At 47.0% G+C, this 12,530-nt stretch overlaps 1 protein-coding gene across 11 annotated transcripts in view; it reads right to left on the reverse strand.

Moving 5' to 3' along the window:
- The window catches only part of LOC147090480 (misshapen-like kinase 1), a 197,748-nt gene that overhangs the window by 54,063 nt on the left and 131,155 nt on the right, over window positions 1–12,530 (reverse strand). For 7 of the 11 annotated variants that reach the window (XM_085977246.1, XM_085977240.1, XM_085977239.1 and 4 more), the window contains 3 exons: window positions 8,728–8,931; window positions 2,107–2,286; window positions 96–344 (listed from right to left, as the gene is read on the reverse strand). In XM_085977246.1, coding sequence (XP_085833372.1) covers window positions 96–344; window positions 2,107–2,286; window positions 8,728–8,931 — 633 coding nt within the window. The remainder of the gene's footprint in view (window positions 1–95; window positions 345–2,106; window positions 2,287–8,727; window positions 8,932–12,530) is intronic. The other 4 variants (XM_085977245.1, XM_085977241.1, XM_085977244.1 and 1 more) reach the window with 3 other exon arrangements.

Here is a 12,530-nt window from a genome sequence, read left to right on the forward strand (position 1 = left end):
TCCATTTGGTTGAGGGTGGCTTATCAAGCCTTTTCCCTTCTCTTGCACTTCAATGTTTTGCTTTTTTTTTTGGTTTTTGGACTTGTCCTGGTTACCTTTGGAGGTGCTTCATCTGCCATCTTCACCCACGGCCCAGAGTCATCTCTGTTGCCGGCACGGGGAGGTAGTACAGGGGTCTCAGAGGTGGGGTCTGAGTTCTGCCGCAGCATCTCGCCACGCTTCACTGGCGCAGGCTCCTGGGTTGGGAAGGCAGCGACATTCTTGGTCGGTTGGTCTTGGAGTGACTGAGACCTTGGCACTGGTGCGGACGACGGCTTCAGCGCAACCAGGTGCGCCACTTGGAACTGCGAGAAAGTTTTCAGCAAGGTTTAAGTGCAAACTCGAGGTGAAGCTGGAAGGCTCGAGGTCAATTCATAGCTGCTGAACAACCTACACCATCATTTCTCGAAAAACAAAACCAAAACACTGCCGATGCTGGAAAGGCTGATAAAACCCCCACAGAAAATGCTGGAAACACTCAGCCGGTCAGGCAGCATCCGAGAGGTCAGCAACCTGAAATGCTAACTTCGTTTCTCTCTCCTCACAGATCCTGCTCGACCTGCTGCGTGTTTCCAGCAATTTCTGTCTTTATTACTGTAATTTCTCTCCTTCCCCAGACACCTGAATATTCACTGCTCAGGGATTCATGGTGAATTATTACAAGTATGAATTTTGTGTTGCACAATTTATTGGAATTGACGTTGCTCCAAAATTAAATGCTATTAAATAGTTTATCAAAGCCTTGGATCAAAACTTAAGCTAAAAAAAAATGCAAAGTGGTCAAGACAGCTAAATGCTTTGGAAATTTTAAATGTCTTTTCTTTTAAAGTAAGTTATACTGATTAAACTAACATTTCACAGACTAACGACAGAACAGCACTTGAGCCTAGGATTGGGAGAAGGGAATGGCAGAAGGTTGGAGTTTAATATCATTGGCTTTAGCCAACCTGGATTAACTCCCCTCAAGACACTTGTTAGAACATTGAGGAACGCAAGGTCTGTGGCCTGACACGCCCGGCCATTCTACTGACAGATGCTGAGGGAAAGCTGCATACATGAACCGACCTCTGCAAGTCATCCTGCATCCCATGTTGTTTACACAATACTGGTTAATATTTGTTATAAGAATTTGGTGCAAATGTTAGCTTCAATCATGAACTATTCTGCAATCCAGACTGGTTCTGGAGAGGCTGTTGAGAGCTAGTTTTCTCAGTACCATTTGTTCTCAATATCAAAAGATTCCCTAGGAAAGAAAAAAGGCCGAGGGGGTGACCTGATAGAGATCATTAAAATTATGAAGGGGTTTGATTAGGTAGACGTAAAGATGTTTCCACTTGTTGGGGGAGTCTAAAACTACGGGCCATAAGATAGTCACTAATAAATCCAGTAAGTAATTCAGGAGGAACTTCTTTACCCAGAGAGTGGTGAGAATGTGGAATTCGCGACCACAGGGAGTGGTTGAGGTGAATAGCACTGATGTATTTAAGGGGAAGCTAGATAAGCACATGAGCGAGAATGGAACAGAAGGATATGCTGATAGGGTGAGATGAGGTAAGGTGGGAGGAGGCTCGTGTGGAGCATAAAAACACCAGAATGGGCTGTTCCTGTGCTGTAAGTTCTATGTAAAAAATAGCTCTCGTCTACGAAATGCCAACAGCATCGCATGCAGACAACATCACATGCAGGAGAAATATGGGGAACTGGCCAGGCGTTACCGAGTTGGACACTACAAAGTTTAAGGTGCTTCAATGATATTGTCATTAATTAATTTCCCACACTTTGCAGTTCATTAAGTCAGCCCAGCCATTATCACAAACTTCATCTGAATATACTTTAAAAAAAAAAGGCAACAAGAAAATATCCAAATTAGCCTCCATTCTTTGCAGTGGGTGCAGGAAATGGGGGGCCGCTAGTGGCAGTAGCTAGGCGGACCTGTATGCATTACTTCCACATCTGAACCGTTTGTTGCCTCAAGAATCTAGGGCCCGGACCAGTTGTCACTCTCCACCCGCCCAAAAGAAATCGCAAAATATAAATGAAAATTTAGCTCCCGTGGCGGAGAACCACCTTTGACTGGGCTCCCTGCGGCTCCACGGGCCGGTGCATGGGCGGCGTCTGCGAGGCCTGGGCGGCACTGCTGGGCACGGATTCAGTGAGCGACTGCAGCGACGGGTCAGATATCGTGGTCCCCATCTTAGGCTTCGCACCGGGAGAGTTCTGCCTGTTCATTTTGGAGCGTTCTTCAACCTTCACAGAGAGAGAGAGCGAGAGAGAGAGAGAGCGAGAGAGAGAGAGAGAGAGAGAGAAAGAGATCAAATGAGGCAAGTGACTTGATAGTTAAAAAAGAAAGCAAGCAGACTATGGGAGTCCATTCGGTACTTGGGCTACGCAATGCTGCAAGTTCCAGAATCCGCTGAATTACATACGAACCAAAAGAAACTTGTGGTAAACAGTGCCGCCATTCTTAATATCTTGCTTGCCCAGAGACAAATGTTTTACATTTAGGTGGCAAACATTCAATGCAACAATTGTGAAGGCCAGTGATCCTGTATAAGAACATAAGAACGTAAGAAATAGGAGCAGGAGTAGGCCAATCGGCCCCTCGAGCCTGCTCCGCCATTCAATAAGATCATGGCTGATCTGATCCTAACCGCCAATCCACTATCACTGAACCATCTCCTGAATCTAACAGCATTAGACACACGAAATAGGAGCAGGATCAGGCTACATGGCCACTGGGCCCGCTCCGCTACCCACAGGGCCATGACCGATCCGAACCTAGACTCATGTCCAAATTCCTGCCCGCTCCCCGTAACCCTTTACTTCTAGGAAACTGTCTATTTCTGTTTTAAATTTATGTAATGATGGAGCTTCTACAGCTTTTTGGGGCAGCATATTCCATGGACCTACCACCCTCTGAGTGAAGTAGTTCCTCCTCATCTCAGTTTTGAAAGAGCAGCCCCTTATTCCAAGACTATGCCCCCTAGTTCTAGTTTCACCCATCATCGGGAACATCCTCCCCGCATCCACCCGATCCAACCTTCACAATCTTGTATGTTTCAATAAGATCGCCTCTCATTCTTCTGAACTCCAATGAGTAGAGTCCCAATCTACTCAACCTCTCCTCATATGTCCATCCCCTCATCCCCGGGATTAACCGAGTGAACCTTCTTTGTACTGACTCGAGAGCAAGTATGTCCTTTCTTAAGTATGGACACCAAAACTGTATGCAGTATTCCAGGTGCGGTCTCACCAATACCTTGTACAACTGAAGCAATACCTCCCTATTTTTATATTCTATCCCCCTAGCAATGAAAGCCAACATTCCATTGGCCTTCTTGATCACTTGCTGCACCTGCATACTAACCTTTTGAGTTTCGTGCACCAGGACCCCCAGATCCCTTTGTACTTCTGTACTTTCCAGTTTCTTGCCATTAAGATAATAACTTGCTCTATGATTTTTCCTGCCAAAGTGCATAACCTCACACTTTCCAGTATTGTATTCCATCTGCCAAATCTCTGCCCACTTACTTAGCCTGTCTATGCCCCCTTGCAGGTTTTTTATGTCCTCCTCACTCACTACTTTCCCTCCCATCTTAGTATCATCTGCAAACTTTGATATGTTACACTCGGTCCCCTCCTCCAAATCGTTAATATAGATTGTAAAGAGTTGGGGACCCAGCACTGACCCCTGTGGAGCACCACTAGTTACTGATTGCCAGTCCGAGAATGAACCATTTATCCCAACTCTCTGCTTTCTGTTAGATAGCCAATCCTCTATCCATGCCAGAATATTACCCCCAATCCCGTGATTTTTTATCTTAAGCAATAATCTTTTGTGTGGCACCTTGTCAAATGCCTTTTGGAAGTCTAAATACACTACGTCCACTGGTTCCCCTTTATCCACCCTATATGTTACTTCCTCAAAGAACTCCAGCAAATTTGTCAAACATGACTTCCCCTTCATAAAACCATGCTGACTTTGTCCTATTAAATTATTATCCAAATGTCCTGTTACTGTCTCCTTAATAATGGACTCCAATATTTTACCTACCACAGATGTTAGGCTAACCGGTCTATAGATTCCAGCCTTCTGTCTACTGCCCTTTTTAAATAAGGGCGTTACATTAGCAGTTTTCCAGTCTGCCGGGACCTTTGCTGATTCCAGGGAGTTTTGGAAAATGATTACCAATGCATCCACAATCCCTACCGCCACTTCCCTCAAGACCCTAGGATGTAAGCCATCAGGTCCAGGTGATTTATCCGCCTTGAGTCCCATTATTTTACCGAGTACCACTTCCTTAGTGATTTTGATCGTGTTTAGCTCCTCCCCCCCCATAGCCCCCTGTTTGTCCAGTGTTGGGATATTCTTGGTGTCTTCTACTGTAAAGACTGATACAAAATATTCATTCAGTGTTTTTGTCATCTCCATATTTCCCACCATTAATTTCCCGGTCTCATCCTCTAAGGGACCAACATTTACTTTAGCCACCCTTTTTATATTTTGCAAGTATTTAAAAGCCTTTGCTTCAGGCATCCTGAGCCCAGCTCAAGTTTGCTCTGATGCCGATGACACACTGCAGTGGTCAGTGCCAAAGGCTGCACCGCACAACCCCCCCAAGCCAACTGGGCGCGTGCACAGTGCAAAGCAGAACATTCCAATCTGTGCCTCAGTCCCTTACATACTACAGGTAGACTATCCTTTATCCGAAAACCTTGGGACCAGCTGTGTTTCGGTTTTCGGAATTCAGAAGGTTTTCATCTCCGTATCTGACAACAAACACTGTTGCTTAGCAACAGCTTGTAAACACTCGGGCCCTGCCTTGGAAGCATCTCTGAAGCTGTTGCTAAGCTACAGGGACTCTTTCCACAGCGTGACTGTTTAAAAAAATGCTAGGGGGGGAAGAAAAAAAACCTAACAAAACGGCTGCTGATTTCTGCCGTTAGATCGAGGTTTCCGGCTCCCCCTGCTCCGTATCTGAATTCCTTGACTTAGCGGGGGTCTGGGACTCGACTGCCGCCGCCAGTTGTGGGAAAGCCGGATATCGGCTGACTCCTACACTAAGCTGGCCCGCAAATCAGGTCGGGGTGGGGGGGGGGGGAAGAAAAAAATATCGGACGGGCCGCTGTACTGTTGGGTTCACTCTCCCGGTACCTCCTTCACACTGCCCGGCTCGGCCTGCAATCTCCTACCCAGGAGGGAACTCTGTGACTCGCTGCCCTGCTCACAGGGAAAGGCAGAGCTCCCGGACCACTCCTGTCATGTTTGGCGCCACTCGGGTCATGTCGTGCGCACGACTTACGCTCCACGAAAAAACTTTCGGTTTTTGGAGGTTTTCGGTTTTCGGAAGTGCGGATAAAGGATAGTCTACCTGTACTTGTGAGTTTCCATTTGCCCGCTTTATATGCACTGTCGTCTATGGAGCATCAAGGGCAGCAGAGTGTGATAATTGGCTTGCTGCCCCCTGTTCAGGTACTCTAGTCTCCTTGGGACCGGAAAAGGCAACGTTCAATTCGGGAAAAGAATGACTGAATTAAAAACGGAAAATGCTGGAAATACTCAGCAGGTCAGGCAGCATCTGTGGAGAGAGAAGCATGTTTTGACGTTCCGGGTTGATGACCTTTCGTCAGAACTGGGAGTAGTTACAGATTAAAAACAGGTTTTAAGCAAGTAGAGGCAGGGAAAGGGGTGGGGGGGGGGTGGGGGAAGGCAGGAGAGATTAAATGACAAAAGGTGATGATGGTGCGAGGCGAAAGGAGATGGTAATGGGACCAGTAAAGAAACAAAAGATGGGTCTAGGAGGTGTAATTGGGAATAGCAGAATCATCAAAAGCTGCCTCTGAAAAAATGAGGAGAGGGGTTATGGTCTGAAATTGTTGAAATCAATGTGGTGTCCGGAAGGCTGCAAAATGCCGAATCGAAAGAGGAGGTGCTGTTGCTCGAGCTTACGTTGAGCTTTATTGGAACAGCGTAGGAGGCCGAGGACAGAGATATCAGAGTGGAAGTGGAGCGGAGATTTAAAGTGACAGGCGACCAGCTGACAATGTCTGGTCCTTTAATATCTGTCTGATACAAGGAGCAAAGAACGTTCACCCTGGCAAGAACCAACTGCTGCAACGCACAGGGGCTTTCCAGGGCATGGGAGACCACACATCGCACTGTCGATATGCAATGCCACAACATTTGTACGTGCATGCTCAGGACCAGGCTACACCCTACACAGTGTGGAGGACGTGGAGTAACACACGATTGCTGTTTGTTGGCCTTGTGTGCTGACAGCACTTCGAGGAGGTTCAAACTGATCCTGGACCGGAATCAGCCACAGCCATACTTGTGGTCCATGAGTTGGGCTAGAATCCCAGTTCATTCTGAATTGCTTGAGTAATTCCAAAGGACAGGCGAATGTGTCTGGTCTGTTACCTTGCAGTTAGTCATGTGGCGGTGGTTATGAATTCTTGAATTCTGTTAGTTTGATTTTGCATGCCTGAGTCATTTGATAGTTGAAACCTGTTCATATTTCATTGGTGGGTACATAACAAGTGGGGGTCATTGTGTGCTATTTAATAAATAGATGCTGACAACGTGGGCCAATAGTTATCAAATACATGGTCAAATACATGTATCTTATCACAATTCTTTTCTTTCCCATTTCCCTCTTATTGTGTCCTCCCTTGGAGCCCTGAAAGTAGTACAGGTAGACTATCCTTTATCCGAAAACCTTGGGACCAGCTGTGTTTCGGTTTTCGGAATTTTTCGGATTTCAGAAGGTTTTGACAACAAACACTGTTGCTTAGCAACAGCTTGTAAGCACTCGGGCCCTGCCTTGGAAGCGTCTCTGAAGCTGCTGCTAAGCTACAGAGACTCTTTCCACAGCCTGACTGTTTAAAAAAAAAATGCTAGGGGAAGAAAAAAAACCTAACAAAACGGCTGCTGATTTCTGCCGTTAGATCGAGGTTTCCAGCTCCCCCTGCTCCGTATCTGAATTCCTTGACTTAGCGGGGGTCTGGGGGCTCGACTGCCGCCGCCAGTTGTGGGAAAGCCGGATATCGGCTGACTCCTACACTAAGCTGGCCCGCAAATCAGGTCGGGGGGGGGGGAAGAAAAGACTATCGGACAGGCCGCTGCAGCTATCGGACGGGCCGCTGTATTGTTGGGTTCACTCTCCCGGTACTTCCTTCACACTGCCTGGCTCGGCCTGCAATCTCCTACCCAGGAGGGAACTCTGTGACCCTCTGCCCTGCTTACAGGGAAAGGCAGAGCTCCCGGACCACTCCTGTCATGTTTGGCGCCACTCGGGTCATGTCATGCGCACGACTTCCACTCCACGAAAAAACTTTCGGTTTTTAGAGGTTTTCAGAAGTGCGGATAAAGGATAGTCTACCTGTAGTATTAAGAATTGCTTTTCCTTAGAGATCAAGAAGAACCCTGCACATGAAAGGTCTGCAGATTAGCAACTGGTTCTTATTTCTGTGTATGAGCTATAAGAAGCACAGTTACTGCAGTACATTCAATAAAAGTGTGTCTGGATTGTGCCTGTAATAACTCCTCTACATAAATCCAATAAGGAATTCAGGAGTCTCTTCTTTACCCAGAGTGTGGTTAGAATATGAAACTCGCTACCACATGGCGAATAGCATAGATGCATTTAAGAGCAAGCTAGGTATGTACGAGGGAGAAAGGAATAGAAGGGTATGTCGACAGGGTCGATAAAAGAGAGTGGGAGGAGGCTCGTGTGGAGCATAGACACCGGCACAGAGCAGTTTCTGTGCTGTAAATTCTATGTAATACACGGTAGCGCTGCTACCCATGAGAGGGATGAAAAATACCATCAACCGAACCAAGGTTGGTACCAGATAAGGCCATTCAGCCCATCAATCCCACTCCTTCCACAGTCTATTCATGACTGCCTCAATCACTGACTCTTCATGCACCCAAGCACTGATCTCCATTTCTTTTCCCTTATCACGTCAAACAGATCTAATAATCTCCAACTCTTAATGGGTATTGATCAAGTTTCTTTTTTTTATTTTTATAAAAAGGTCTACTGCTCCAGAATTAACTGCTCCCCCCCCCCCCCACCCGGTAGCCTGCCCGCTATCCTGTGGCGTTGTAAAAGGAGGAATGTTCTCCTAATTTTGCTCACGTCTTCTGAACTTTTTAAGTACATTGGCAAGTTCTGGGCTCACTGTTCAAGTGTTTATGATTAAAGGAGTCGATAGGGTAGATAGGGAGATAAACTATTTCCTCTGGTGGGGGGGGGGGGGGGGGTGGAGTCCAGAACAAGGTGGCATAACCTTAAAATTAGAGCCAGGACATTCAGGGGTGATGTCAGGAAGCACTTCTTCACACAAAGGGTAGTGGAAATCGGGAACACTCTCCCCCAAAAAGCTGTTGAGGCCGGGGGAGGAGGGGGGAATCGATGGAAAATTTCAAAACTGTGACCGATTTTTGTTCGGCAAGGGTATTAAGGGTTACGGAACCAAGACAGGTAGATGGAGTTGAAATACAGATCAGCCACGATCTGGTTAAATGGCGGAACAGGCTCGAGGGGCTGAACAGCCTCCTCCTGTTCCTGTGTAAATAGTCAGGCTGACTTCAGCCACACCCCATCAATAATCCGAAGACCTGGATCATTCCTCCCCTCAGTCTTCGTTCTATGAAGAAACGGCAGTTTCTAAAAGGATTACCTCCTTTGCCCAGGCCGGCTTGTCAGTCGGATTCACATTTTTATTGTAATAGTACAGCTGCTTCTTTTCTTGGGGCTGCGGCTGTTGCTGTTTCTGCAGCTGCTGCTGTTGCTGCAGTGACATGAGGAAGGCGTGCTCCTGCTGTAGCTGCCGCTGAAGCCGCTCGGACTGCCGCTGCTCCTCCAGTTGTTTCCGCTTGTATTCCTGTAACAAACGCACCAGGAGACCCAGTCAGAACATTCGCAATCTATTTGGCCATTTCAGGAGAAAAAAAAACTCAAAAAGGGAGGTTGCTGGGAAAACCGACCAATACAACCACACCGATACAAAAAGCCTTTGCACACCAGTACCTAGGGCAACGAACACGCACCTCCTCAACCCTAACAAGAAAAGGTTGAGGTTGCTCTCGTCGGCATCTTTAGCACTCTGCAGACTAATGATGTTCCACCGCCATGAAGCCAAGCCAATGGATGTAGATGCTCCGCCAGTAAATTTTTTTTTTTTTTTTTTTTTTTTTTTTTAAATGCCCGGGACGTGGGCATCGCTGGCAAGGCCGGCATTTATTGTCAATCCTTAGATGTCCTGAGGTGGTGATGGTGGACCACCTTCTTCTATAATATTCTGGCTATTCTTTGCCATGGTTTTGATACAAGCGAGTGGCTCGCTAGGCCACATCAAAGGGCAGTTAAGAGGCAACCACATTGGTGTGGGAGTGGAGTCACATATAGGCCAGGCAAGGACGGCAGGTTTCCTTCCTTAAAGGGGTATCAGTGAACCACAGTTGGGTTTTGACAACCATCCGACAGCTTCATGGTTAATATTATTGATACCAGTTTTTTACTTCCCCGATTTTTTTTTTCCCCCCAAAAAAATTTCAAATTTGTGAACTGTTTTCGTGGGATTTAAGCTCACTTTCCCTGGATTACTAGTCCAGTAACATAACCACTATTGTATCCAAGAAAAGCCTTTCGTTAACGGGTCGTTTCTGCAAACTCTGGGGTTTCATCTAATGATGCCGAGCTCTACTTTTAACAAGGAGCTTCAGTTTGGGGGGAAAAGCCCGTTAACATGCAATGTTTCCAGGAGTTGTAACTGTGATTAGAAGCCACGCAACAAACACTCCTGTTGATTTAGACCCAGAACAGTGAAGCTGATCCCCCACTAACAACCTCATACTGTTGAAGCATTTTATCATCATTCATCACACTTCAAAAGTAAACATCTGTTCCTCCTCCACATGCACACTTCCTCAGCAGAGGGGGTGGCCGTGCTACGTCTGTGTCTCTGCCAATTTCATTCTATAAATATCACTAGACATTGGAGGTAGAACGGCCCAGGGATTCACACCCTGAGATTTAGCCTGCCTGCCAGTGAAGAAATATCCGACTTAAGGTTATCTGTTACCAAGATTTGGCACTCAACATATGGGAAAACAAGGAGGGCACCAATATCCTGGATTCCATATGACGAGGGGAGGAGAATTTTTTTTTTTTTTTAACGCAGCAAGTTATGATGATCTGGAATGCACTGCCCGAGAGGGTGGTGGAAGCAGATTCAATAATAACTTTCAAAAGGGAATTGGATATATACTAGAAGGGGAGAAAACTGCAGGGCTGTGGGGAAAGGGCAGGGGAATGGGACTAATTGGTTAGTTCCTTCAAAGAGCTGGTACAGCACCATGGGCCAAATGGCGTCATTCTGCGCAGTATCATTCTATGATTCTATGACAGTGCTCATGTACGAGAGAGAGAAGCAGAATGTGTAGCCACATAAGACAGGTAATGACTGACGATGCTCAGTTTCAAGGCTTGCGCGCATCACTTGCGGGTTATGCTCTTTGCCTTGGCCAACATTCCTCTGCCAAGCAACACTACCAACAGGTTAACCGATCATTCATTTCTCAGTTGCACACAAAATGACTGCCGGATTTGCCTACACAATAACAATTTGCATTTATATAACGCCTTTAACGTTGTAAAACGTCCCAAGGAGCATTAGCAAACAAAAGTTGACACCGAGCCTCATAAGGAGATATTAGGACAGAAGTAGAGAGGTTTGTGCAGGAAATTACAGAGCTTAGGGCCTAGGCTCCACCATCGCTCCACCATTGGAGGCACAGCCGCCAATGGTGGAGCGAAGGAAATCAGTGATGCGCAAGAGGCCAGAATTGGAGGAGTGCAAAGATCTGAGGATTGTAGAGCTGGAAGAGGATACAGAGATACGGAGGGGAGAGGCCAGGGAGGGATTTGAAAACAAGGATGAGAATTTTAAAATCAAGGTGTTGCCGGACCAGGAAACAATGCAGGACAGCTAGCACAGGGGGTGATGGGTGAATGGGACTCGGTGCGAGTTAGGACACAGGGCAGTGAGCACAGGGGGTGATGGGTGAACAGGACTCGGTGCGAGTTAGGACACGGGGCAGTGAGCACAGGGGGTGATGGGTGAACAGGACTTGGTGCGAGTTAGGACACGGGGCAGTGAGCACAGGGGGTGATGGGTGAACGGGACTCGGTGCGAGTTAGGACACGGGGCAGTGAGCACAGGGGGTGATGGGTGAACAGGACTTGGTGCGAGTTAGGACACGGGGCAGTGAGCACAGGGGGTGATGGGTGAACGGGACTTGGTGCGAGTTAGGACACGGGGGCAGCCGAGTTTTGGATGAGCTCAAGTTTACGGAGGGTGCAAAGTGGCCGGCCAGGAGAGTTTTGGAATAGTTGAATCTAGAGGTAACAAAGGTAAGAATGAGGGTTTCAGCAGCAGGTGAGCGGAGGCAGGGGCGGAGACGGGCGATGTTAGAGGTTGAAGTGGGCCATCTTAGTAACGGAGAGGCTATGGGGTCGGAAACTCAGCTCGGGGTCAAATCGGAGGTCAACGTTGCCAATGGTCTGGTTCAGCCGCAGACAGTGGCCATGGAGAGGGATGGAGTCGGTGGCTGGGGAACGAAGGTCATGGCAGGAACTGAAACAGTCACCGCATGCATTTGAAAGTAGTTCACAGCATGTGAAATGCCTTGAAATGTAGCAGATGCAAGACAGTTTATATATAAATCTTTTATTCAAAAACACACGCAAGAAAAGTGGCAAATCGCCATTAGCAAGGAGATACCCTTCATGTGCTGCATGGATAATGTACCACTGAAGAACAGGAGTCCTGACAGACAATGTAGGCTTGGGGACCAAATGGATAGCACAGACAAAAGGGAGAGTGCTTCACCCAGCAAATTGGTACTATAGCACCTTACTTTAGGCTTATTGAACCTCGATTTTGGTAGCTCCACCAGTATGAGTGAATGGTGTAGTGTATTAAAAATACTTGTATTATCAAACATGAATTACTTTGGAAGTACAACATCTCACATTCTGTGCGAGCAATATCCAACTAACAGCAATAAGACGAATGACCAATTGATGTGTTTTTTTTTAAGTGGGTATTACAGGAAACTTTGGTTTATCCGGAGGTTAACTGTCCGGAATGCTCGATCCACCGGCAAAAATCAGGAGCCGTTTAGTTAGTTTTTTTTTCTTTTCGTTGCTTTTTTTTTCCACCAGTCAGGCTCTGCAAGGTCTCGCTGAAGCTGTTGCTAAGCTACAGAGACGCTTGCAAGGTACGGCCGACTGTTTAGAAGCTGTTGCGAAGCAACAGGGTTTGTTGCCAGATACGGAGCTTTCAACATTAGCGCTGGTTTGTCCGGCAGTTTTGATGGGACGGCAACAGCTCGGTCCCGTCGGTGCCGGATAGCACAAAGTTTCCTGTAGTTGAGGGAAAAGTGCTGGCTAAGACACTGGGGAAACTCCCTGATCTTG

This window comes from Somniosus microcephalus, unplaced genomic scaffold, assembly GCF_052327205.1.
Source record: "Somniosus microcephalus isolate GS21.2 unplaced genomic scaffold, FLI_Smic_1.0 unresolved_chr4, whole genome shotgun sequence".
In the NCBI taxonomy this organism is placed as follows: domain Eukaryota; kingdom Metazoa; phylum Chordata; class Chondrichthyes; order Squaliformes; family Somniosidae; genus Somniosus; species Somniosus microcephalus.